The following is a 25558-nucleotide window of genomic DNA, read 5'->3' as shown; positions in this document are numbered from 1 at the left end:
AGGCCCGGGGCTAGAGCTAGCTAGGATCGGCGTGAGGTTAAATGCACTGAAGAGGTTGAGGTGCCCAGACACCATGGGGATGGGAGCCTGGTAAGGAGTTAGCTAGAAAAGTCTTAGTTGAAAAAAAGCTTTGGAGGGATAATTTTCCCACTAGCTATAGTTCCTGCAAACCTGGAAGGTGTTTACCCATATAACAGCTGGCGTAGAAGGGGGCTGCATGTTGGGATTGAGGGGCACTGGCAGAGCTGGGGGGGATTCCAGGGCTGGGAAAGCAGGGGGCTGTGGGTCAGTAGTGAGGGGCACCAGCTGCTTGTAGACCCAAGGGAGAGAAATTTCCCTGCCATGTCAGTGTTTTAGGGCCTGCCCTTGGGCCCCAACCAGTGCCTAATGCACCTGGTTCAGGGGTGGGAAGAAACAGGAGCTGTTAGCCAGGTTCTGCTTGGTGGAACCTGGGTCCAACCGCTCCCCGGGGCCCAGGAGCTGAGACACCAAGACACAGACCCTGCTCCTCAGGCTTTATTATGGGTTCTGCCCCCTGGCACCGTCCTCAGTTCAGCTGGATGGTTCTGCGGATCCATCCGACATAGTTGCAGACTTTGGTGTAGACGCCGGGCCTGTTGGGCTGGGCGCAGGTTTGCAGCCCCCAGGACACGATGCCCTGGAGTTGCCCAGCGCACAGCAGGGGACCTCCGGAGTCACCCTGTGGAGAGACAACACCTTGCGTCATAACGACCCCCCTTGACTGGGCTGGGGGAGCCGAGGACCGGGCTAGCAGGGGGTTGTGGGTCAGGCTTGAGGGGCACCGGCAGAGCTGGGAGGACTGGGGGGAGCCCAAGGCTGGGCTAGGAGGGGGCTGTGGGTTGGGAGTGAGGCCTGCCGGCAGAGCTGGGGGTGGGAGGAGCCCAGGGCAGGGCTAGCGGGGGCTGCGGGTCGGGACTGAGGGGCACCTGTAGACCCAGTCCATGGTCCCCTGCCCTAAGGGGAGCTAGCGTGATCTATGGGGCTCCAATCCCCTCTGAAAACCCAGACCCCCCAGCTCCTCCCCCTCCCCACTGGGTCCCCATCCCCATCCTGCTTTTGCCATGACAAGTGGCAAACGATGGCTCTGAATCTGGGCCGCCTCTGCCCCCACACTGTGGGGCAGGCCACCTCTCCCCCAGTGTGTGCCCCCTGCCCACTCTTTTGGGTAGAGCCAGACCTTCCCCCAACAGGTGCTGCCTATGTGCCCCCCATGTGCCCCCCTTCCACCCCCCTTCATGTGTGTGTGGGGGGGGGCGGGGGGGGGAGTCCACACTCCCCTCCATCCCCATGGGGCAGTGCCCGTCCCTCCCCCCAACTATCCACCAGCCCCTTCCAGATCCCCACTCCCACCCCAAGACTTCCCTTCCCAGGGTCATGGCAGAGACCCAGGGGAGTGGGCTGAGCCCCCCACCCCTGTGGTTTGTGGCTCACCTGGCAGGAGTCGATGCCCCCACCCATGACCCCTGCGCACACCATGTTGTTGGTGACCCGGCCGGGGTAGGAAGCCCGACAGCTCTGGGCCGAGACGATCCGGACGTATCCGCACTGCAGGAAGTTGGGGAACGTGGCTGGGGAAAATACCGAGACAGTGGGGTCACTCCTGAGTGACACCGGCTTGAATCAGTGCCAGGGAGTCACTCCTGAGTGACCCTGGTTTGAATCAGCCCCAAGACCCCACAGGGAGTCGCTCCTGGTATCAGCCCCAGGGACACATAGGGAGTCACTCCTGATTAACACTGGGTTGAATCAGCCCCAGGGAGTCACGCCTGAGTGACATTGGCTCAAATCAGCCCCAGAGACCTGCACAGGGTCACTCCTTATTGAATCACCCTGGTGTCAGCCCCAAGGACATATAGGGACTCACTCCTGATTGACACTGGGTTGACTCAGGCCCCGGGAGTCACGCCTGAGTGACATTGGCTCAACTCAGCCCCAGAGACCTGCACAGGGTCACTCCTTATTGAATCACCCTGGTGTCAGCCCCAAGGACATATAGGGACTCACTCCTGATTGACACTGGGTTGACTCAGGCCCCGGGAGTCATTCCTGACTGATGTTCCCGGTTCCTCCCCGGCCTTACCTTGGGGGCTGGTGACAGTACCCCAGCCTGAGATGAGGCAGATGGTCCCGGTGGCCGCACAGGCCGAGGGCAACGTGACAGGGCGGACGGTCTGGCCGATGTCGACCGGTTGCGCCAGCTTGAGCAGCATGAGGTCGCTGTCCAGGGTGAAGCGGTTGTAGTTGGGATGCAGGATGACACGAGCCACGACTCGGTCCTGCTCCGGCCCCTCCCGCACCGCCAGGTTCTGCTCCCCGAGCCGCACCCGCAGGCCGCTAGCCGCCAGGGACAAGAGGGAGCCGATAGTCAGAGGCTTGGCCCCACGGGCCACCCACCCCCGCCACTGCCGCCCTCCTGGGAATGGGGAAGAAATTGGACAGAGCAGGCCCCAGCCCCTCCAGCAGGGGGCGGCAGGGACACACACAGAGCAGGGCCCATCCCCTCCAGCAGGGGGCGGCAGGGACACACACAGACCAGGGCTCAGCCCCTCCAGCAGGGGGCGGCAGGGACACAAACCTACACACACCACACAGTGCAGGGCCGAGCCGCTCCAGCAGGGGGCAGCAGGGACACACACAGAGACACACACACAGAGCAGGGCCTATCCCCTCCAGCAAGGGGCGGCAGGGACACACACAGACCAGGGCTCAGCCCCTCCAGCAGGGGGCAGCAGGGACACACAAACCTACACACACCACAGAGTGCAGGGCCGAGCCGCTCCAGCAGGGGGCAGCAGGGACACACACAGAGACACACACACAGAGCAGGGCCTATCCCCTCCAGCAAGGGGCGGCAGGGACACACACAGACCAGGGCTCAGCCCCTCCAGCAGGGGGCAGCAGGGACACACAAACCTACACACACCACAGAGTGCAGGGCCGAGCCCCTCCAGCAGGGGGCAACAGGGGGCACATATATACACACACACACACACACAAACACACAGACCAGGACTCAGCCCCTCCAGCAGGGGGCAGCAGGGACACACAAACCTACACACACCACAGAGTGCAGGGCCGAGCCCCTCCAGCAGGGGGCAACAGGGGGCACATATATACACACACACACACACACAAACACACAGACCAGGACTCAGCCCCTCCAGCAGGGGGCAGCAGGGACACACAAACCTACACACACCACAGAGTGCAGGGCCGAGCCCCTCCAGCAGGGGGCAACAGGGGGCACATATATACACACACACACACACAAACACACAGACCAGGGCTCAGCCCCTCCAGCAGGGGGCGGCAGGGACACACATGCACACACACTTACGGTCTGTAGCAATGGGCGGCGGAGAGCACCCAGCTCCTGTCGACCAGGATGCCCCCGCACTGCAGCGGGCCGTAGACGTAGGCCTGCCAGGGCTGGGAGTAGGGGGGACACCTGAACCCACCGATGATCCGGCCCCCGTCGTCCTGGGCAGACACTGCAGCACCTGTCGACAAACCCCACGTCAGCACGAGGGGCCCGGGGTAGGATTGGGGTGAGATTGGGGTAGGGCCAGCAGGCGGGCGCTGGGGTCACAGGCAGAGCTGCTGCAATGGGTCGTGGGGCCAGTTCCAGTGATTTTAGGGCAAGGGGCACCGTGTTTTGTCTGGGTCTTAAATCCCCAGCTGCTGGAGCCATGGGAGAGGATTCACTGATGGATCTATCTATCCATCAATCCCCAAACAGCCCACTATCGATCCAGCCCCACAATCCCCTCCTCACTATCTATCTAGCCATCCCCCCACCCCGCTTTATCTATCCATCCCAACACCCCCCAGGAATGCTGGAACAATTTCTATAGTGGGGAGTGCGGAGAGCCATTGGACCAAAATGTAAACCCTGTATATGATGGAAACCACTTCAAGCCAGGGGGTGCAGCACCACCTCTAAAACCCCAATTCCAGCATCTATGACGCCCCCTCTAGCTGTCTATCCGTCCCCTACACAGACCACTAGCCATCCCCACACCACCAATATTCATCTATCCAGCCCCACCACATCACTACTATCCATCCCCCCTCTATCTATCTATCCCCATACACCCCCTCTATCTATCTATCTATCTATCTATCTATCTATTTATCTGTCCCCCCACACCCCCTCTATCCATCCATCCCCCCACACCCCCTCTATCTATCTATCTATCTATCTATCCCCATACTCTAGTCAAGGCCCAAGTGGCTCATGCATTAAGATGCGTCAGGCCCTTTAAGTCCCCACTGCCAACGCCTCCCCACCCCACTGCGGGCAAAGGTCATGGCCAGACCCCCTCAGAAATTGCAGCTATGCACAACCCTCCCACACCACTCCCTCCCTGCCCCCCACAACTCCCTCCCTGACCCAACCCCTCCCCTTCCCCAACCCCCTCCTGCCCTCACCCCCATCCCCCACAACCCTTCCCTGCCCCCATACCTCCCCATCCCTCCTCCAATGACCCTCTCCCTCTTCCCACACTTCCCATCCCCCCACAACCCTCTCTCTGCCCCCACCCCATCCCCCCACACCTCCCCATCCTCCCACAACCCCCATCCCTCCCCCCACACCTCCCCTTCCCCCTCCAAATACACAATCCTTCCCTGCACACATGCACCCCCCCAAAAACCCATTTCCCCCATATGGCCCCCCCGTCCCTGTCTGCACACACAGCCCCCCGTGTGCACACAACCCCCTCCTCCCTACACACCCTCTTCCCCTCCCACAGCTCCCCCTCTCTCATATACCCCCCTCACCTGCAGTCACCACCAGCAGCGCGAGAGCCATCAGCTCCATGGGGCTCAGATGTGGTGATGCACAGGGCGAGCGGCTGCTGGCTTGGGACGGGGGGCGGGGGAGAGAAGGAAAAGGGAAAATTAACAGATAACTTAGCCCGCCCCCACAACATGGGCTCCGCCCACTGACACCCACTACCTGCTCTGGGTTTGATGCCACTTCATCCCCAAACACGTCCGTCCACCCACCCTCCATCCTCAAACACGGCCGTCCATCCTCTCCATCCCCAAACAAGTCCGTCCATCCACCTCTCCATCCCCAAACATGTCCGTCCATCCACCCCCCATCCCCAAACTCGTCCGTCCACCCACCCCTCATCCCCAAACGCGTCCATCCTCCCCTCCGTCCCCAAACACGTCCGTCCGTCCACCCCTCCATCCCCAAACACATCCATCCACCCACCCACCATCCCCTCCATTCCCAAACACGTCCCTCCACCCACCCCTCCACCCCCAAACATGTCTGTTCACCCACCCCCATCCCCAAACACGTCCGTTCATCCACCCACCCCTCCATCCCCAAACGCATCCATCCACCCACCCCTCATCTCCAAACGTGTCCATCCACCACTCCGTCCCCAAACTCCGTCCGTTCATTCACCCCTCCATCCCCAAACATGTCCGTCCACCCCCCCATCCCCAAACACATCCATCCATCCACCCCCATCCCCTCCATCCCCAAACATGTCTGTCCACCCACCCCTCCATCCCCAAACATGTCCATCCACCCCTCCGTCCCCAAACACGTCCGTCCACTCACCCCCCCATCCCCAAACACATCCATCCACCCCCCATCCCCAAACACGTCCGTCCACCCCCCCATCCCCAAACACATCCATCCACCCCCGATCCCCAAACACGTCCGTCCACCCACCACCCATCTCCAAACACGTCCGTCCATCCACCACCCATCCCCAAACAAGTCTGTCCATCCACCCATCCATCCCCTCCGTCCCCAAACACATCCATCCACCCACCCCTCCATCCCCAAATATATCAAATATGTGGGGAAAATTTCAAGATTTTTTAGAGAACGTTTTGCAACTTTGTAGGAAAATTTCAAATATTGGGAAAAATTCAAATATTTGGGGGAAAATTTCAAGGATTTTGCAGAAAATTTCAAGAAACCACACAAAATATTTAAAAAGGGGGAAAATACGGAACTTTGGGGAAATTGCAAAACGTTTGGTGGAAAGGTCAAGAATTTAGGTGACATTTTCAAAATGTTTGGAGAAAATGTCAAGAATTGGGGGAAATTTTGCAAATTTTGGGGGGGAATTTTCAAGAATTTGTGGGACATTTTAAATATTTTTTTGGGGAGGGGGGATGCAAGACATTGGGTAACTTGAAAACTTGTAAACAGGTTTTCATGCAGTTGGTTTTTTCAAACTGGAACCGGTTTGCCTCATTTGAAACGTTCCCTGACAATTTTTAACTGAAATTTAAAACCAACTTATTTTTTTCATTCTGAAGCATTTCTTGACTTCTGGTTCCACGATAAACAATTTTCAAAATTGACTTTTTGGGAGTCTATTAATTAAGCAGCAATTTCAAAACCACATTAAAAAAAAAAACAATTTCAGAAACTTTCAAAACGAGAAAGTGTTAGAACCCATCCATTTTCAATGCTAAAAGGCTTTTTGCATGTTATTTAAACAGTTTCTTTGTTTGCTTTGAAGGCAGAGTGATTTTTTTAGCCTCCCATTTTGTACAACGTGGTTTCATTTGCCTGGATTATTATTGGTGTTAAATCTCATGATTTTTCATGCCAATCTTGTGATTTTCCTAGCTTTGCCAATTATAAAGCCAGATGAGAACCTCTGTGATCATCCGAACCGACCCTTCCTATTGTTAACCGAATGCCAAACACAAATCCACAATCACTCCCTTGCCCTTCATCAAAGGCTGTTCATGGCTTCTCCATCAGCAGCAATTCTGCAATCCCGATGGGCTGTTTTCGCCAAATGCTCTGTTCTGGTTCCACCAGAAATTAAGTGAGGGAAGTTCTCCAGCCTTCTACAGGAGGTCTGGCTAGATGATCACAATGGTCCCTTCTGGCCTATGAGTCTATGAATCCGATAACAGAGGAGGGTCTGCGGAGACAGTGCCCCAGAGCGCTTGGCCCGGAGTTCTGTCAAGCGGAGGCCACGGGAATCATCCGTTGTGTGGTTCCCCTCCTGAATGAACCGAGATGAAGCAGAAGCAGTGTTACCCTTCACCAATCTGTACTGGCCACCGAGCCGTCCTGGCGTCCCCCTCCACTGCGGTCCCCCCAAACTGGCTCAGTCCGGAGATCAACCAGAAATCTGCCCTCACCGGAGCTGGGTAATCCGTGCACTGGGTGGACGAACTTCCCCTGGCACCTTGGCTTCCCCAGCAAGCAGAGTCACGTTGGCTTGTGTCCACAGACTTCTCTCTGCTGGATCCTCTGTGTGCTTGGCTTATAACCTGCCTTCGGCCCTGGAACCTGCTGCCCTCGAAGCAGCGTGCAGGGCAGGGCTGTTCCACGCCTCTCAGCCTGTCATTAACCCTCCGAAGCCTCTCTCTCCTTGCCTTGGCGTCAAATAAAGCCTGGGTGTCACCGGCAAAAGGGATAAGGGGTGGTGCTTGATTGTGGGGCCCATGCAAGCTGGGGATTAGGGGCAGCTCACATGGCCCAGATGCGGGGGAAGGAAGCCGGAGCTGTCATGTTTTTGGGATTATACCAGGGATAATTTATGTAGGTCTCACTGAAATTAGAGGGCACGCCCAGCTGGTGCTAATGGAGTTGCTAACTAGTTGCGTTGCAGCAGTTTGAGAATCAAGTCAGGCGAGTGTGATTGTGTGTTTGTGTGTCGGAGAAGGGACTGTCCCTCGCTGTGTCTCTGGGCAGCACGTGGCACAACGGGGCCTGGATCTCAGCTGGGGCAGGGATTGTCCCTCGCTGTGTGTCTGGGCAGCACGTGGCGCGACGGGGCCTGGATCTCAGCTGGGGCAGGGATTGTCCCTCGCTGTGTCTCTGGGCAGCACGTGGCGCGACAGGGCCCTGATCTCAGCTGGGGCAGGGATTGTCCCTCGCTGTGTCTCTGGGCAGCACGTGGCGCGACAGGGCCCGGATCTCAGCTGGGGCAGGGATTGTCCCTCGCTGTGTCTCTGGGCAGCACGTGGCGCGACAGGGCCCGGATCTCAGCTGGGGCAGGGATTGTCCCTCGCTGTGTCTCTGGGCAGCACGTGGCGCGACAGGGCCCCGATCTCAGCTGGGGCAGGGATTGTCCCTCGCTGTGTGTCTGGGCAGCACGTGGCGCGACGGGGCCCGGATCTCAGCTGGGGCAGGGATTGTCCCTCGCTGTGTCTCTGGGCAGCACGTGGCGCGACAGGGCCCGGATCTCAGCTGGGGCAGGGATTGTCCCTCGCTGTGTGTCTGGGCAGCACGTGGCGCGACGGGGCCCGGATCTCAGCTGGGGCAGGGATTGTCCCTCGCTGTGTCTCTGGGCAGCACGTGGCGCGACGGGGCCCGGATCTCAGCTGGGGCAGGGATTGTCCCTCGCTGTGTGTCTGGGCAGCACGTGGCGCGACAGGGCCCCGATCTCAGCTGGGGTGGGTACCGTAATGCACATAAGAGACACTACTCATGCTGGGGCAGGCCAGCTTGGCGCTGTCTCTGCTTCCTCGGCTCGGTCCTGAGGCTTAGTGGCACTTTGCTCCCAGGCCCGAATGCACTGCGCTGCGTGAGACTCGGGCCCCGATTCCACCCCCCACCTCACTCATGTTTCCCCTCCCCTTCCCATGTGCCCCCTAGGGCAGTGCTTTTATCCCCCCTTACAGAGAGGAAACTGAAGCACAGAGGGGAAAACTGAGGCACAGTGAGGCTAAGTAACTTCCTCAGGGTGGCACAGAGAGGCCAGCAGAGCAGGGCCTTGACTGTGACAGCTTGGCTAATGCTCTAACCACTGCCCCACCCTTCCTCTCCGCAGGCCCAGGAGTGCCACCTGCTGGCTGGGGCGGCGTTGCTTGGTTTTGGCCAGTTGCATGCAGGGAGCTGCCCCTTCAGGCTGGGGAATGGTGCCGACTTTCCAGGGCATCCCTGGGTGGGGATCAAACCATGGCCCTCCAAGCAGGCGCCTGCCTGCCCAGCCGGTGCTAAGGGCCTGCTGACTTAGCCAAGCCAATCACAGGCTCTGAGGCCCAGTAGGGGGAGCCAGCGCTCCACCCCAGTGCGTGCAGGTTACACACCAGGCGATGCGACGAGATTCCAGGCCGAAAACTTCCCTGTGACTGGGTGTGTGTGTGTGCGGGGGGGAGTGTTCTTGGCTCCTGACCCCCCTGAACTCTCAGGGGACTCCATGGTGGGGATCACCAGTATCTAGGAGGCTGCAGGCCAATTGGTGTGGGCTAGTGGGTAGGAGACAGTGGATGGAAGGTAGGGCTGAGAGTCAGGACTCCTGGGTTCTCACCTGGCTTTGGGAAGGGAATGAGGTCTAGTGGTTAAAGTAGGGGGCGCTGGGAGCCAGCACTCCTGGGTTCTCAGCTGGCTCTTGGAGGGGAGTGGGGTCTAATGGGTTAGACCTGGGGGGTTGGGAGCCAGGACTCCTGGGTTCTATTCCTAGCTCGGTGAGGGAGTGGGGTCTAGTGATTAGAGCAGTGAGTCTGGGACTCAGGACTCCTGGGATCTATCCCCCAGTCTGCTATGGACCCACAGTGCCACCTCCCCTTTCTGTGCCTTTGTTTACCCTCCCAGCCTTTGTCTGCCCCAGGTAATTAGACTATGAATTCTCCAGGGTGTGGAGCTCTCCCACGGGGCTCAGCACAACGGGGTCTTGGGGCATTGTTGCAATAGAAATCATGGTTTCTGCACAGCTGATGTTTTGTTGTGAAACCATCTGGGCTACACACATGCAGCACATGTGCCTCACCCCCCACACAGAGAGGACCTGGAAAGTGAAGTTACCTAACGGTACAGCGCTAGCTCTCACCTTCCCACAATGAGGTATTACAACCTTAACTCTGCCCCCACAAACTTAACTCTGCCCTGCAACCTTAACTCTGTCCCCTCAACCTTATTTCTACTCCCTCAACTTTAACTACTTTGCCTCAACAGTAACACCGCTCCCTTAACCTTAACTCCACTCCTTAAACCTTAATGCTGCCCCCACAATCTTCTCTTTGCACACCCTTAACTCTGCCCCCCATAGCATGGGGTGGTAGTGGGGGCGTGTACCCAGTGGGGTCCATAGCAGGGGAGAGGGTGGTGGGGGGACATACCAAGTGGGGTCCATGGCAGAGGGCGGCAGTGAGGAATGTACCAAATGGGATCCTGTGACAAAGTGAGGTTTTTCACCTTATGTTGCGTGTGAGTCTTACTGTCCTATACTAATAGCGTGTGTGCCTCAGTTTCCCTGTGTGCTGCACCAATGCCTAGGTGGTGGGAATTGGGTGCATGACTTTTGCTGAGGCCCTCAGGGAAGGTGAGGCTGCCCAGCTGCCTGCACTAAGGTATGGCCAATGCCCTTCATAACCTGAGACCCAGGAGGGGGAGGTGACAAGGTGACACTTTGCCTGGGAAGGAGGACAAAGACCAGAGGAGGAGAATGGGCTTGTTGGAGACCAGGCAGCAGGGGCCAGGGCAGTCTGCTGTGGGGGACTGGAAGAGGGGGGTTCAGGGCATCTGGCCTGGGTTCCTCCAAGATGGACTTGGTTGAAAGTCACTGATTTCTGTGCTAACAAGCTCTGTTCTACTCTATGTACCTGTCAACTAATAACCCTTCTGTGTTACATGCCGGCTGAGCGTCACAGCTGGCTGTGGAGTTGGGGCGCAGGGCCCTTTGGCTTCCGTTGGCTTCCCCAGGAGTCCCCTTTGGCTTCCCCAGGGGTCCTGCCCAGGCAGACTCGCTGTAGGAAGCGCACGGTGAGAAAAGGGTTGCTGACTGCTCCGACAGTGTGCTCAGAGAGAGGATCGGCCCGTCCTTCTTGGGGACCAGCACCACGGGAAAGGCTCAAGGGCTGGAGAACGGCTGAATCTCCCCTAAAGCCAGCCCGTCCTTGACCCCTCTCTCCAGGGCCTAGGCAGGTTTCCCAGGGACCCTGAATGGGGAACACCTGATGGGAGGGTCAGCTCCCGTCTCCACCCGGTTGGACAGCCAGGTTAGTGAGCCCAGGCCGGTTGGAAACCAGCTGCTTATACAAACTAGTACCTCTTTGATCTCAGCCTGCCGGGCAGGGGTTAGCTGTGCAGAGAGGGGGATTGACTCCAGCGGGGGGCCGGCTCCTGTCTCAGGGAATAGATCTGCCAAGGGATCGTCTCCCTGCTCCTCCCACTGGCCACACACAACCAGCATCAGCCTCTCCCTTCCACAGTACAGCTCCGTCAGGTTGACATGGTGCACCCGGTGACGGTGTGCCCAGTTGGACGGTTTCACCACATAGTTCACCTCATTTAACTGCCTGATGACCTTGAATGGGCCGTCCCAGGCAGGTTGCAGCTTGTTCTTCCTTCCGGGAATGAGAATCAACACCTGGTTCCCTGTAGCATAGGAGCGGGCCTGCGCTGAGTGATTGTACCAGACCTTCTGCTTCCCTGGGGCCCTGGCTAGGTTTCCTCTGGCCAAACCCATGAGCTCAGTGAGCTATTCCTGGAAAGCCAGTACATACTCCACCACTGATTCTCCATCGGGAGAGGCCTTCCCCTCCCATTCGTCCCTCACCAAGTCATGGGGTCCCCTCACTCTCCTCCCAGCTTCCTGGGGCACTTCCCTGCATGCAAACTGCAGGTGGGGTAAATACTTGTCCCAGTCCTGTGGGTGCTGGTTCATAAAGGTTTTCAGCATCGTCTTTAGAGTCCCATTGAACCTCTCCTCCAGCCCGTTGGACTGAGGGTGATACGCCGAGGTCCAGGTCTGCTGGACGCCACACTGGAGCGGGGTTGACATGAAGTTGGACCCCTGGTCTGTAAGGACCTCCTTGGGGAACCCCACTCTGCTGAAAATGGTCAGCAGCGCGTCTGCCACGGTGTCTGCCTCAATAGAGGACAGAGCCACCGCCTCGGGGTAACGCGTAGCGAAATCGACCCCCACCAGGCTGTATTTCTTCCCTGCCCTGGTCGCCTTGCTGAAGGGCCCCACGATGTTCATGGCCACCTTCTGACAAGGCTCCTCTATGATGGGCGGGGGCCTGAAGGCTGCTTTACCCTTATCCCGGACCTTCCCCACCCTCTGGCAAGGGTCGCAGGAGCTGCCGTGCTGCTGGACGGCGTCCCAGACTCCAGCCCAGGGAAATTTCTGCAGCAGCCTCTGCCTGGGGCTCCGGATCCCCTGGTGTCTCGAGAGCGGGACGTCACGGGCCAGCTACAGCAGCCTGCGGCGGTACTTCTGGGGGACCACCAGCTGCCTCCGGATCCCCCACGGTTCCGCTTCCCCTGGGGGAGCCCGTTCCCGGTACAGGAACCCCTTCTCCCACAGGACTCTTTCCTGGCAGCCTTCCCCCCGGGGTTTCGCTGCACTGGGGACAGCAAGTTCCCTCAGCTTCGCTAAGGAAGGATCCTTCTGCAGCTCGGTCTGGAACTCAGCAGCTGGAGAGGAGAGTGACACCATTTCCTTCTCGCTGCCTGCGGTCACAGCCCTCCAGACCGGATCCAAGGGGCCGGAGCCCAGGAGAGCACAGGCAGACATATATGCTGGGGCCAGGAGTGAGAGCTAGTTGGCCACCCCACCCATCTGGCTAAACAGCTCTATGGCCGTGGAAGGGGCTAGACACTGGAGCCTTTCCGCGGGGTCAGCCTGGTTCCAACTGAAGCCTTCCCAAAGGCCGCGAGACAGGCGTTTATCTCTCCCCGCTCTTTAACCTGGGGCAGCAATTTAGTGTCGAGATTTCCTGCAGAATTGGCACCCAACTCACCCCTGGATGGGTCCCTCTGCCTCGGAGCTCAGCCATTGCCAGTTCCTGCGGGCTCTGTCCTGCTGTTCTGCTTCATGCCTCCCCTGTCTCTCATGGTCCTCTGACCCCCTCAATGTCAGCTCCAGTTCCATCCGTCTCAGATCCACCGACGGGGAACCTGTTGGAGACTCCCTGCTGGTCGGGAGCATGGGTCTCCGGAACACCCAGCTGTTCCCAGCCTCTCTCACGGCCCCAGCTGGGTCAGAAACCAATGTGGGCCCTGGGGTTGCCTGGCTGTTCCCAGCCTCTCTCACGGCCCCATCTGGGTCAAGACCTGGCTCCTTAGAGTGATCCTCCTCTTCCAACTGAGCAATTAGCTGCGCCTTGGTGAGCTTTCCAATGCACAGCCCTCTCTCTGCACAGCTCTACAAGGTCCTTATTGAGGAGATGCTCATAGGCCTTCTCCACGCAGTTCCCAAGTGGTCACGGACTCACAGGCCTGTGCTCTCTCAGCTCCCTATGATCCATGGGAGGAACCCTTCAGTGCAACAGCCCTTCTCGGGGGTCCACTCTCTCTCGGAGTTAAGCCGTAGGCTCCTCCACCTCCTGGAACCGCACCTCTTGGAGCCTTCAGCACTCCCGTCTCTCGCTAATCCCTCTTCCTTTTACTGCTCCCCAGTCACTTACTGCAGGATGCTCCGTCCACAGGGTGCAGTTCATCCCACTTCTGCCACCAGTTGTTACGGAGTCACAGGACCAATGCTCTGGAACTGCTCCATACGAAGCCAGTCAGGACTCTGGTTACTCGAGGGGATGGAGAATTTTGCCCTGGCGTATATTCATGATACCTGTGTTTTTAGCCAGACCTGGGAGGACCATATTTCCCAGGTTAAACAAATGCTGGACTGGCTCCAGGATGCAGGACTGACTATAAAAGCTGGGAAGTGCAAGGAGGGGGTGGCAGAGGTGTCATACCTGGGCCACAAAGTGGGGAGCGGCTGCCTAAAGCCAGAGCCAGCCAAGGTGGGGGTGATCAGAGACTGACCCGCTCTCCAGTCTAAGAAACAGGTCCAGACCTTTACTGGGATGGCGGGGCTCTATCAGAGGTAGTGCCCCACTTTCACTCCATAGCCGCCCCCATCACTGAGCTATGCAAAAAGGGAAAGCCAGGCAAGGTGGTCTGGACCAAGCAGTGCCAGAGGGCTGTCTGTGCTCTGAAGGAGGCTCTGGTCAGGGGCCTAGTGCTGGTAAATCCAGACTTTGACAAGCCCTTCATGATGTTCACTGATGCCTCAGACACAGCTGGGCGCGGTGCTGATGCAGGTTAATGAGAAGGGGGAGAGACACCCCGTCGTGTACTTGAGCAAGAAGCTGTTTCCCCGGGAGCAGAACTACACGGCCTTAGAGAAGCAACCCCTGGCCACGGGCTGGGCCCTTAAAAAGCTGCAGCTGTATCTATGTGGGCAGCGTTTCACTGTGTGCACTGACCACTCTCCCCTGACGTGGCTACACCAGATGAGAGGGGCTAATGCCAAGCTCCTGAGGTGGAGTCTCCAGCTTCAGGGTTACGACCTGGAGGTGGCCCACGTTAAGGGGAGTGCCAACGTTATAGCAGACGCTTTGTCCTGGAGAGGGGAGCCGGAACTTCCCCAGGCCACTGGCTAAAGGGACCCCGCTCAGTTCGGTCTCAGAGTGGGGAGAGATGTGACGAAGTGGGGTTTTATTCACCTTCTTATGTTGCATGTAAGTCTTACTGTCCTATACTAATAGTGTGTGTGCCTCAGTTTCCCTGTGTGCTGAATCAATGCCTCGGTGGCGGGAATTGGATGTGTGACTTTTGCCGAGGCCCTAAGGGCAGAGGGCACGTACCAAGTGGCGTCCATGGCAGAGGGGGGCAATGGGGAATGTACCATAGGGGGTCAATAGCAGGGGGGAATAGTGGGGCATGTACCAAGTGAGCGCCATAAAGGGGGAGGGTAGTGAGAGGATATACTAAGTGGGGTCCATGGCAGAGGGGGGCAATGGCAAATGTACCATAGGGGGTCAATAGCAGGGGGGAATAGTGGAGCATGTACCAAGTGAGCGCCATAGAGGGAGAGGGTAGTGAGGGGACATACTAAGTGGGGTCCATGGCAGAGGGAAGCATGGGGGCATGTACCAAGTGGGGGCCATAGTGGAGGGGGGCAATCGGGGACATACCATATGGGATCAATAATGGGGGGGCAGTGGGGGCTGCTAGGAGGCCGAAGTTGCTGGGCCGAGGCTCATGGGAAGGATTCTAGTGGGGCGGGGAGCACAAAGAGGCCAGAAGTTTAGCATCTGGTACATCACAGCCCCAAGCGGCCCAAACCCAGCTGGGGGGTGAGGGAGGGTCCAACGCACACAATGGATATGGGCACGTGACATTCCCCGCCTGGCCCAACCGAGAGCCCAGCCCGTTGGAAAACGAAAGGCCAAGACCCCATGCAGCCAGGCGGGCAAGGCAAAGGGCCTGGAGTGTAGCCCTGCGCGGCATTGCACCCCAAAAGCCCTCCCACTGCGGGGTCAAACAGGGGCCAGGCCCCCGTTTTAAGCAACGTCTCGAAGGTGGCCCTCTGACTGTGGGGCTGGGACCGGATTGGAGCCGGCGCCCTCTAGAGGGAAAGGCCCCAGGTCCCATTCCCCACCCCCCGGGCCAGCCAGCCCCCATCCCTAGGGCTGGATTGGAGCCAGCACCCCCTAGAGGGAAATGGCCCCAGGACCCATTCCCCGCCCCCTAAGCCAGCCAGCCCGCCCACCGCCCGCCCTAGGGCTGGATCAGAGTTGGCACCCCCTAGAGAGCAAAGGCCCCATGTCCCATTCCCTCCCGACCCCCCAAGCCAGCCAGTCCCCGCCTGGGACCAGAGGCTATAAACGCTGCCCTATTCGAGCGGGCCTTGCAGAGCAGCCAGGGCAGCAGAGGCGAGTTCCAGATGATTTATTGTGTTTCCATCGCTTCTGAACCCGGCTCCAGGCTGGCGTCAGTAATTAGCCCCTTCGCCCCACCTGGCCCCCGGGGCCATCAGTTCTCCATGGTCTCCTGGATCCAGGCTAGGTATTTGCAGATATTGGTGTAGACCCCAGGCCTGTTGGGCTGGGCGCAGGGGTGATCTCCCCAGGAAACTAGGCCCTGCAGCTTTCCATTACAGACCAGGGGGCCCCCAGAGTCGCCCTGCAGAGATGTCACAGAAAAGTCATCAGTCAGCCACAGCACATGGGGCCACGGAGACGCAGCCAGGCCACGCAGAGCCACGGAGACACAGCCTGGCCACACCATGCAGAGCCACAGAGATGCAGCCATGCCATGGAGAGCCAGGAGATGCAGCCCAAGCATGCCATGCGGTGCCATGGAGAGGCAGCCACGCCCCATGGGGCCACAGAGCAGCAGCCGCCCCACGCAGAGCCATGGAGACACAGTCATGCCACGCAGAGCCACGGAGATGCAGCCACGCCATGCTACGGAGACAGCCCCACCGTGCCACACAGAGCCACGGCACACCATGGAGCCACTGCCATGCCAGTGTCTCCAACCCTCGTTCCCCATCTGGCCCCAGGAGAAGCCCCCCTCACCTCGCAGGAGTCTTTGCTCCCCTCCAGTACCCCAGCACAGAGCATGTTCTCAGTCACTTTGTTGGGGTACGCGACCTCACAGATGGAGTTGGAGACGATCTTGATGTCCACGCACTGGGGGACATCAGGGTACGTCTCTGGAAGGGAAGGGGTGACAGTTTTCTACGAGGGCGGGCCAAGGCCATAGGGGAGGGAGGGTAGCATGCCCCTCAGTCCCTACCCACGGCCCCCTGCTATCCCAGCCCTGCCACCCCCCAGCTCTGCTGGTGCCCCTCAGTCCCCACCCACGGCCCCCTGCTATCCCAGCCCTGCCACCCCCCAGCTCTGCTGTTGCCCCTCAGTCCCCACCCACGGCCCCCTGCTATCCCAGCCCTGCCACCCCCCAGCTCTGCTGGTGCCCCTCACTTCTGACCCGCAGCCCCTGCTAGCCCTCCTTGGGCTGCCCCGCACAGCTCTACTGGTGCCCCTCACTCATCCCCCGCTAGCCCAGCCCCGGGCTCCACCCACCCCAGCTCTGCCAGTGCCCCTCACTCCCGACCCACAGCCCCTGCTATCCCACAGCAGGACTGGGGTCCGCTACCGGCGGGGCTGGTGATGGTGCCCCATCCCATCACGGTGCAGAGGGTCCCTGCTGGGGGGCAGCTGTCGGTCAGTGCCAGGGGCTGCACGTAGTTGGTGTAGACGGCCGGGGGTGACAGGCGGAGCAGCATGATGTCATTCTCGTAGTCCCGGCTGCCGGCGATGAGGGCGCGGAACCCGGGGTGGGGGATGATGGCCTGGGCGGCTGAGAACTGCTCGTGTCCCGAGCTCGTTCCACGGCTGTGCTCCCCCAGGCGCACCTGGATGTGACTGAGGACAGAGAACAGAGAGTCCCAGGCTGCTGGCCAGGCCCAGCCCCCGCAATCCCCAGGCCCCAGAGTCCTCCCCAGCCCCCCAACACGCAGCCCCTGCAGCCCCCAGACTCCTTCCCAGCCCCCCAACACCCATCCCCCGCAGCCCCCCAGGCCCAAGAGTTCTCCCCATCCCTCCAACACCCAGTCCCTGCAGCCTCCCAGGCCCCAGAGTATTCCCCAGCCCCTGCAGTCCCCAGCCCCAGCAACCCCCAGCCCCCGCAGCCCCCAGAGTCATCCCCAGCCCCGCAACCCCTGCAACCCCTGAAATCCCCAAGCCCCCCAGCCCCAACAGCCCCTGCAACCCCCCAGCCCCCAAAGCCCCCACAACACCCAGGCCCCGCAACCCCCAGTCCCCCCAGCCTCCCAAAAACCAACCCCCACAGACCCCGCAGCCCCCAGAGTCCTCCCCAGACCCCCAACACCCAGCCCCCACAGGCTCCCCAGGCCCCGCAGCCCCCAGAGTCCTCCCCAGCCCCCGCAACTCCCAGGCCCCAGAGTCCTCCCCAGCCCCTACAACAACCAGCTCCCCCAGCCTCCCCAGGCCCCGCAACCCCCATGCCCAGCGGCTCCCCCAACCCCCGCAGCCCCCCCAACAGGTCCAGCTCCTAGGCGGGGGAGCCATGGGGCTCCACGCTCTATTCCCGCTCCGAGCACCAGCTCCACACTGCCATTGCCTGCGGTTCCCGGCCAATGGGAGCTGGGGGGCGGTGCCTGCGGGCAAGAGCAGTGCACAGAGCAGCCTGCCGTGTCCCTGCCTGTGAGCCGGACCTGCTGGCAGCTTCCGGGGCACAGCGCAGAGCCAGGACAGGCAGGGACTAGCCTGCCTTAGCCCCGCAGCACTGCTGACCGGGAGACACCCAAGGTAAGCCCGCGCCCCAACCCACTGCCCCAGCCCTGAGCCCCCGCAAACCTGGAGCTCCCTCCTGCACCCCAAACCTCTCATCCCCAGCCCTATCCCAGAGCCTGCACCCCAAGATGGAGCCCTCAACCCCCCTGCACCCCAACCCCCTGCCTCAGCCCAGAGTCCCCTCCCCCACCCTGAACCCCTCTGCCCCACCCCCAGCCTGCATCCCAAACTTTTCACCCCGGCCCCATCCCAGAGCTTGAACCACCAGAGGGAGCCCTCACCCCCTCCCACATCCCAATCTCCTGCCCCATCCAGGGAAAGTGAGTAAGGGTGGCGGAGAGCAAGTCACCGAGGGAGGGGGGATGTAGTGAGTGGGGGGCAGGGCCTCAGCGAAGGGGTGGGGCTAGGAGGTTTGGTTTTTTTCTATTAGAAAGTTGGCAGCCTTCCCAGGCCCCTAGCCCCTCCCAACGCTCTGCAACCCCCAGGTCTCAGAGTCCACCCCAGCCCCTAAACCCCGAGGCCCCAGGCCCAACAGGCCCCGCAGCCCCCCCCCAGCCTCCCCTCAGACCCTACAGCCCCCCCCCGCAGCTCCGCAAATCCCACATCCCCCTCCAGCTCTGACTCAGCCCCCCTCTACCCCCCCCACTGACCCCACTGATCTCCCTGCACCACAACTGCCGCTCCAGCTCTCTCTCAGCCCTCCTTCCTCACCCAGATCTTAGTCATCCCTGCAGGTCTCACAGAGTGAAATGCACTCTTGGCTGTTGGGACAGCGACTGCCGCCAGTGACCCCCAACTAGTAACCCTCCCTGCCTACCCTCTTACCAACCACCTTCCAACTGACCCACCTACCAACCTACCTCTCTACACACCTACCTTCCTACCAACCTACCTTCTGCCTGACCCACCTACCAACCTACCTCCCTGCCCTCTTACCTCCCTACCAACCTACCTCCCCACTGACCCACCTCCCTACCAACCTACCTCCCTACCCTCTTACCTCCCTACCAACCTACCTTCCCACTGACCCACCTACCTCCCTACACTCCTACCTCCCTACCAACCTACCTTCCCACTGACCCACCTCCCTACCAACCTACCTCCCTGCCCTCTTACCTCCCTACCAACCTACCTTCCCACTGACCCACCTACCTCCCTACACCCCTACCTCCCTACCAACCTACCTTCCCACTGACCCACCTCCCTACCAACCTATCTCCCTACCCTCTTACCTCCCTACCAACCTACCTTCCCACTGACCCACCTACCTCCCTACACTTTTACCTCCTTACCTCTCTACCAACCTACCTCCCATCTGACCCACCTACTTGCCCACTTACCTTCTATAAAAAGAAAAGGAGTACTTGTGGCACCTTACAGACTAACCAACACGGCTGTTACTCTGTTACCTTCTATCTATCTATCCCTGTACACACCTCAAAATCTATGTATCATCTCTCCATCCCCATACACACTGCAGTCAATAGATAGATAGATATATAGATAGATGATGGGTGTGTACGGGACTGGCCGCGTATGGGCCTGGTGGAGAGATGATGGGTGTGTATGGGGCTGGGTAGAGGGATGATGGGTGTGTTTGGGGCTGGTTGTGTAGGGGTCTGGTAGAGGGATGATGGGTGTCTATGGGGCTGGTAGAGGGATGATGGGTGTCCATGGGGCTGGCTGTGTAGGGGGCTGGTAGAGGGATGATGGGTGTCCATGGGGCTGGCTGTGTATGGGGCTGGTAGAGGGATGATGGGTGTCTATGGGGCTGGCTGTTTAGGGGGCTGGTAGAGGGATGATGGGTGTCAATGGGGCTGGCTGTGTACGGGGCTGGGTAGCCAGCTCTCCCGCGCCCTTTGGGGGTCACTGTAGCCCCAGGAGTGCTGTGCTGGGGCGTGGGTTCAATCCCAGCTGGGACGCTGCATGGAGAATTGATGGGTATATTGGGGTGTCCCAAGCTGAGCCTCTGCACAGAGCAGCTCCCCACACCTGCCCCCCAGGCCCCGCTCCCTTCGCCCCACCTCCTTCCCCCACCCCTCTGCCTTGCCCCCCACCTCAACTTGCAGTGGGCGGCAGTGAGCACCCAGTCCTGGTTCAGCAGGATGCCGGAGCAGTAGTGTTGGTCAAAGTAGTAGAGGAGAACCAGCCAGGGGTGCCCCAACTCTGGGCACTCGGTACCCCCAATGATCCGATCTTCTCGGGGAGAGGCTGCAGGTGGGAGGGGCAGAGATCAGTGAGGGGTGGAGATGGCAACGGAGCTACAGCCCATTGACCCCAGCTGGGATCGGGACCCATTGACTCCAATGGGGCTACGGCCCATTGACCCCAGCTGGGATCTGGCCCCATTGACTCCAACGGGGCTACAGCCTATTGACCCCAGCTGGGATTTGGCTCCATTGACTCCAACGGGGCTACGGCCCATTGACCCCAGCTGGGATCTGGCCCCATTGACTCCAACGGGGCTACGGCCCATTGACCCCAGCTGGGATCTGGCCCCATTGACTCCAACGGGGCTACGGCCTATTGACCCCAGCTGGGATTTGGCTCCATTGACTCCAACGGGGCTACGGCCCATTGACCCCAGCTGGGATCTGGCCCCATTGACTCCAACGGGGCTACGGCCCATTGACCCCAGCTGGGATCTGGCCCCATTGACTCCAGCGCGGCTACGGCTTATTCACGTTACACAGAAGAGATTCTCATGTACGCACTCAAAAGCAAGCACACACACACTGTGTGGCTCACACAAAGACAATCCGGACACAGCGCACTCTGCCCGCCTCCCAGATCCGCTCACCTCGGTGGGAAAACACAGACCCGGGGGATGACCGCCCCGTACTGCATCCCCCCCACACTGCACACCCTCAGCCACCCATACAGCAATGACACACACCTACATGCAGACAGATGCAACGCCCGTGCACACGGGTACGGACACACACACAGCAATGCACACCCGTGGTAGGACACACTCGGAAGCAGGCCGCCTGCTCCTATGTACGTGCTCATTTAAACCCGTGCAGACATAGGCACCCCCAGCGGTGTACACACACACACACCCCCCCAGGTGAGGTGGCACATTCCCCGTACACCTGCCCCCGCTACACACTCCTCTGTGAACACACAGCCGCTCTGACACGCACACACACGGATTGAAAACACACCGTTACCCATGCTTATGCAAACACGTCCACACACAGCATTCCCCACACATATGCAACACACCCTATACAACCCCCCCTTCACACGCCTTGCACAGCTCGCCCGTGCACACGCAGACCGGCAGGCCACGGCAATCTGCACGCTCATCTGCACACGCACCACGCTCGTGCATGCTCGCACCCGCCTGCGCACCCCCCCCCCCCCACGCGCACACGATCACAACACCCCTCCGCAACCCTGCACGCACACACATACGTGCTCACACGCGTGCACACGCACAGCCAGGCCCTCACCTGCGGGCAGCAGCAGGAGCAGCAGCAGCAAGAAGCCGGCCCGCTTCATGGCGAGCAGGGCAGCAGGTGCTCAAGCTTGGCCGTTCCCATGCACTTTACGCCTAGGGCTGGGGGCTGGTGGTCAATGATTAATGGGTCATGAGGAAACAGCCGCCCCCCCACGGTGCCCTGGCTTGTTTGGACACCGCAAAGGTCACGCGGCAGGTGGCAAATTCTCACCCCCCCAGCCTTCCCCGCTGGGCACCCCTTGGAGGAAGTGCGCAGCCACCGCTCTGAAGCTCACCTGAGCAGCACGTGCTCAACCCATCCTCCCAACCTGCTCCCGAGCCAGCCAGTCCCCCGCCCTGGGGCCGGATCAGAGCCAGGGCCCGCTAGAGGGGAAAGGCCCCATGTCCCATTCCCTGCCCTCCTGAGCCAGCCAGGCCCCTGCCCTGGGGCCGGATCAGAGCCAGGGCCCCCTAGAGGGGAAAGGCCCCATGTCCCATTTCCTGCCCTCCTGAGCCAGCCAGTCCCCCACCCTGGGGCCGGATCAGAGCCAGGGCCCCTTAGAGGGGAAAGGCCCCATGTCCCATTTCCTGCCCTCCTGAGCCAGCCAGTCCCCCGCCCTGGGGCCGGATCAGAGCCGGCGCCCCGTAGAGGGGAAAGGCCCCGTGTCCCATTCCCCACCCCCCAGAGCCAGCCAGTCCCCCGCCCTGGGGCCGGATCAGAGCCAGGGCCCCCTAGAGGGGAAAGGCCCCATGTCCCATTCCCTGCCCTCCTGAGCCAGCCAGTCCCCCGCCCTGGGGCCGGATCAGAGCCAGGGCCCCCTAGAGGGGAAAGGCCCCATGTCCCATTCCCTGCCCTCCTGAGCCAGCCAGTCCCCCGCCCTGGGGCCGGATCAGAGCCGGCGCCCCGTAGAGGGGAAAGGCCCCGTGTCCCATTCCCCACCCCCCGGAGCCAGCCAGTCCCCCGCCCTGGGGCCGGATCAGAGCCAGGGCCCCCTAGAGGGGAAAGGCCCCGTGTCCTATTCCCCACACCCCGGAGCCAGCCAGGCCCCTGCCCGGAAGCTGGCTTGGAGCCAGCGCCCCCCGGCACTGTGTCCTTATGGAGCAGCACGCGGTTCTCAGAAGCCACGTCACTGCGCAGCTATTCTGGAGCAGCTGCTCTCATGGCTCCTTTGTCAACACGGCCAAGGCCCTTCGCATTCCTCCCGCCTGGCACGGGGAGCCCCGTCCCGGGCACTACAGCAGAGGCAGCCCTGGTCCCTCCTCCAGGCCTCTCCACAGCTTAGCAGTGGATGGCACAGGGTGGGGGGCTGTGTCAGCTGGGCTCTGCCATGTGGCCCCCATTCCATGGACCCATGTACTGGGTTAGCAGGGGGTAGGGGGGAGCCAGGACTCCTGGGTTCTCTCCCCAACTCTGGGTGGGGAGTGGGGTCTAGTAGTTGGAGTAGGGGAGGCTGGGAGTCAGGACTCCTGGGTTCTACCCTGGGCTCTGCCTCCCCATGCCTCAGTTTCCCCATCAGTCACATCCCATTCTTTTCTAAAGCGCTCTGAGCTCTGCAGAGGGCCAGCGCTATATAAGCCCTGGGTATTATTACTGCAATGCTACCTCAATGAGCTGGAGCCCGGCCTACGTATCCGACATATTCTATCCAGGGACATGGCACGCCTAACCCTACAGAGGGACAGAACCTAGGAAATCACATGGGAAGGATGGTCCAGCGGTTAGAGTGGTGCTCGATTTCCAGCTCTGTCTCCGTGAGGTAGTGGACAAGTGTCTGAGCCTCCATTGCCCAGCTGTGAAATGGGTGTGGATTGAGTTACCGCTATAATAGGTAAGAGAGGCGGCCTGCATTGCCGGCAGGGGGGATTGAACCTGCGGCCTCTCGATCGAAGACCATGAGTAAGGCTACGATTTGGTCACTTCCAGCGACCTCCGTGACCTCAGTCTGCGGCAGTTGGGAGCTCTGGCGGCCCCTGGACCATTGTAGGCGGCGGGGGGACCCCCAAGCTCCTGGCTGGCATGGGTGGTGGGGGGACCCCTGGAGCTCCAGCACCCAACCCATGGGGGCAGTCCTAGCCATGGTGCAGCTACCCAATGCAGGCAGTGTGGGGACCCACAGATCCCCATTTTGTCACGGATATTTTTCGGGAAAGGCACGGCCAGGTCATGGCTTCTGAGAATTTTTCTTTATTGCCCGTGTCCTGGCGGTGACTTTTCCGAAAAATATCCCTGAAAAAATCTCAGCCCTAACCAGGAGCCTGTGTTTGCTAGCGAAGCTTCTAGCTCTGCATGTCTCCCAGCTGCCACCAGGGGGAGCAGAGTGTCACTGTGCATCCCAGCCCAGGGCTCTAACCCACTGTTACCATGCAGGGGTGGGGATAGAACCCAGGAGTCCTGCCTCCGAGCCCCAACTCTAACCTGGACCCCAGCCTAACCACTAGACCCCACTCCCCTCCCAGAGCTGGGGATAGAACCCAGGAGTTCTGGCTCCCAGACGCCCCCCCCGCTCTAACCACTAGACCCCACTCCCCTCCCAGAGCTGGGGATGGGACCCAGGAGTCCTGCTGTGATGAAAATGGGAGTTGTCGGTGCTATTTTTATGCACTCTCTGTATGACTTTGTGCCGATCCCCTTGGCATTGTGGCCTGTTGGGGGGAGGAGGGATAATTGATGGGCTACCTAGGACATGGGAGATCAGGTTCAATTTCGGGGAGCACTCCTCCATCAGGGTTCCCTGGCTGATCACCATGCCAGGCACGGCTGGTGTGTCCCTTCGGCGCTGTGGGGGAACGTCTACATTTCGACCACAGCCCTGAGGCTGGCCTGGAGCAGCCGGCTCGGGCTCCCAGGCCTCGGCCTGCGGGGGCATGATTTGCAGTGCGGACATCCGGGATTTGGGCTGCAACATGGGCCCTGGGTCTCCTCCCCCCTCCTGGGGGGGTCTCTGATCCTGAGCCCCAGCCCAAGCCTGACTGTCCAGGCTGCAAATTCATAGCCCCCCCAGCCTGAGCCCTGCACCTGCCGAGTCTGCCGAGGGGTTGGCATTACAGTGCAGACGTCCCCTAGCCCCCCATGTTACCCCCCACTGCCTTGGGGCCCTCCTGCAATTGCATGGCTTGCAGGTGCCTCATGCTAGCTCTGGGAGCGCTTGCTGGGGGCAAGCGAATGGGACAGAGCGAGAGAAAGAGAGCGGAGCTGGGCATGGCTCAGTGGTGCCCTGGCGCCGGCCAGGCTGAATTCTGCCTTCCCCGTTCCTCTCGCTGCTGCAGGCCAGGGGATGAAGTGATTGTTCCCTTGTTGGGAAAAGGCTGCCTGGGGTCACTGCCAATTCCGATCAGAGCCTGGCACCCTGGAGGGGTGGGGCAGACTTCTGCCCGAGGCTGGCATGGCGGGAAGCCCTGGGGCCCAAAGGTCCAGTTTGGGAGTTGTGCTCACAGAGTTGTGCCCTGGGGTCCAGTAGGCCTCAGGGGCATGCCCAGGAGATAGGGGCATAGACCAGATCCTGTGAATGTGAGATGCCTGTCTTCCATCCCCCCCTGCTCTAACCACTAGACCCCTGTCACGGAGTCCCTGGGTGATGCTCTGGAACTGCTCCCCATGAAGCCAGGCAGGACTCTGGGGAAGTCTCCTTTCTGTGAGCAGCCTGTCTTCAGGACACACAGCTCACCCGGCTCCACCTTCCTGGGTCTGACCTCGGAGCATTCAGCCTCCTCTGCCCCTCTGCCCACAGCAAGTCTGCCCAGGCGGGCTCCTGGGGAAGCCAGAGGGTCCTGACCCCCAACTCCGCAGTCAGACGTGACTCTCAACCAGCCAGTAAAACAGAGGTTTATTAGACGACAGGAACACGGTCTAAAACAGAGCTTGTAGGTGCAGAGAACTGGACCCCTCAGCTGGGTCCATTTTTGGGGGGCAGGGAGCCAGACAACCCCGTCTGCACTTCACTCCACGTCCCCAGCCAGCCCCAAACTGAAACTCCCTCCAGCCCCTCCTCCTCTGGGGTTTGCCCCTGTCCCGGGCCAGGAGATCACCAGATTCCTTTGTTCTCCCACCCTTTAGCTCTCACCTTGCGGGGGGGAAGGGCCCAGGCCATCAGTCGC

General features: G+C 60.3%; 1 protein-coding gene across 1 annotated transcript; it reads right to left on the bottom strand.

Moving 5' to 3' along the window:
• Positions 1–547: 547 nt before the first annotated feature.
• On the bottom strand, positions 548–21525 carry LOC144279966 (uncharacterized). Its single transcript, XM_077841669.1, has 13 exons — positions 21477–21525; positions 20076–20229; positions 16859–17127; positions 16279–16415; positions 15734–15880; positions 11848–12128; positions 11013–11310; positions 10595–10787; positions 4804–4884; positions 3359–3512; positions 2102–2355; positions 1453–1589; positions 548–700 (listed from the first exon to the last, which is right to left on the bottom strand). Exons 1-13 carry the CDS (start codon positions 21523–21525, stop codon positions 548–550), a joined length of 2307 nt encoding a protein of 768 aa, XP_077697795.1.
• Between the last annotated feature and the right edge of the window lie 4033 nt (positions 21526–25558).

Source organism: Eretmochelys imbricata, chromosome 24 (assembly GCF_965152235.1).
Source record: "Eretmochelys imbricata isolate rEreImb1 chromosome 24, rEreImb1.hap1, whole genome shotgun sequence".
Taxonomy (NCBI): Eukaryota; Metazoa; Chordata; order Testudines; family Cheloniidae; genus Eretmochelys; species Eretmochelys imbricata.
The sequence above is the reverse complement of the archived record's forward strand: the minus strand, read 5'-3'. Positions and strand labels throughout refer to the sequence as shown.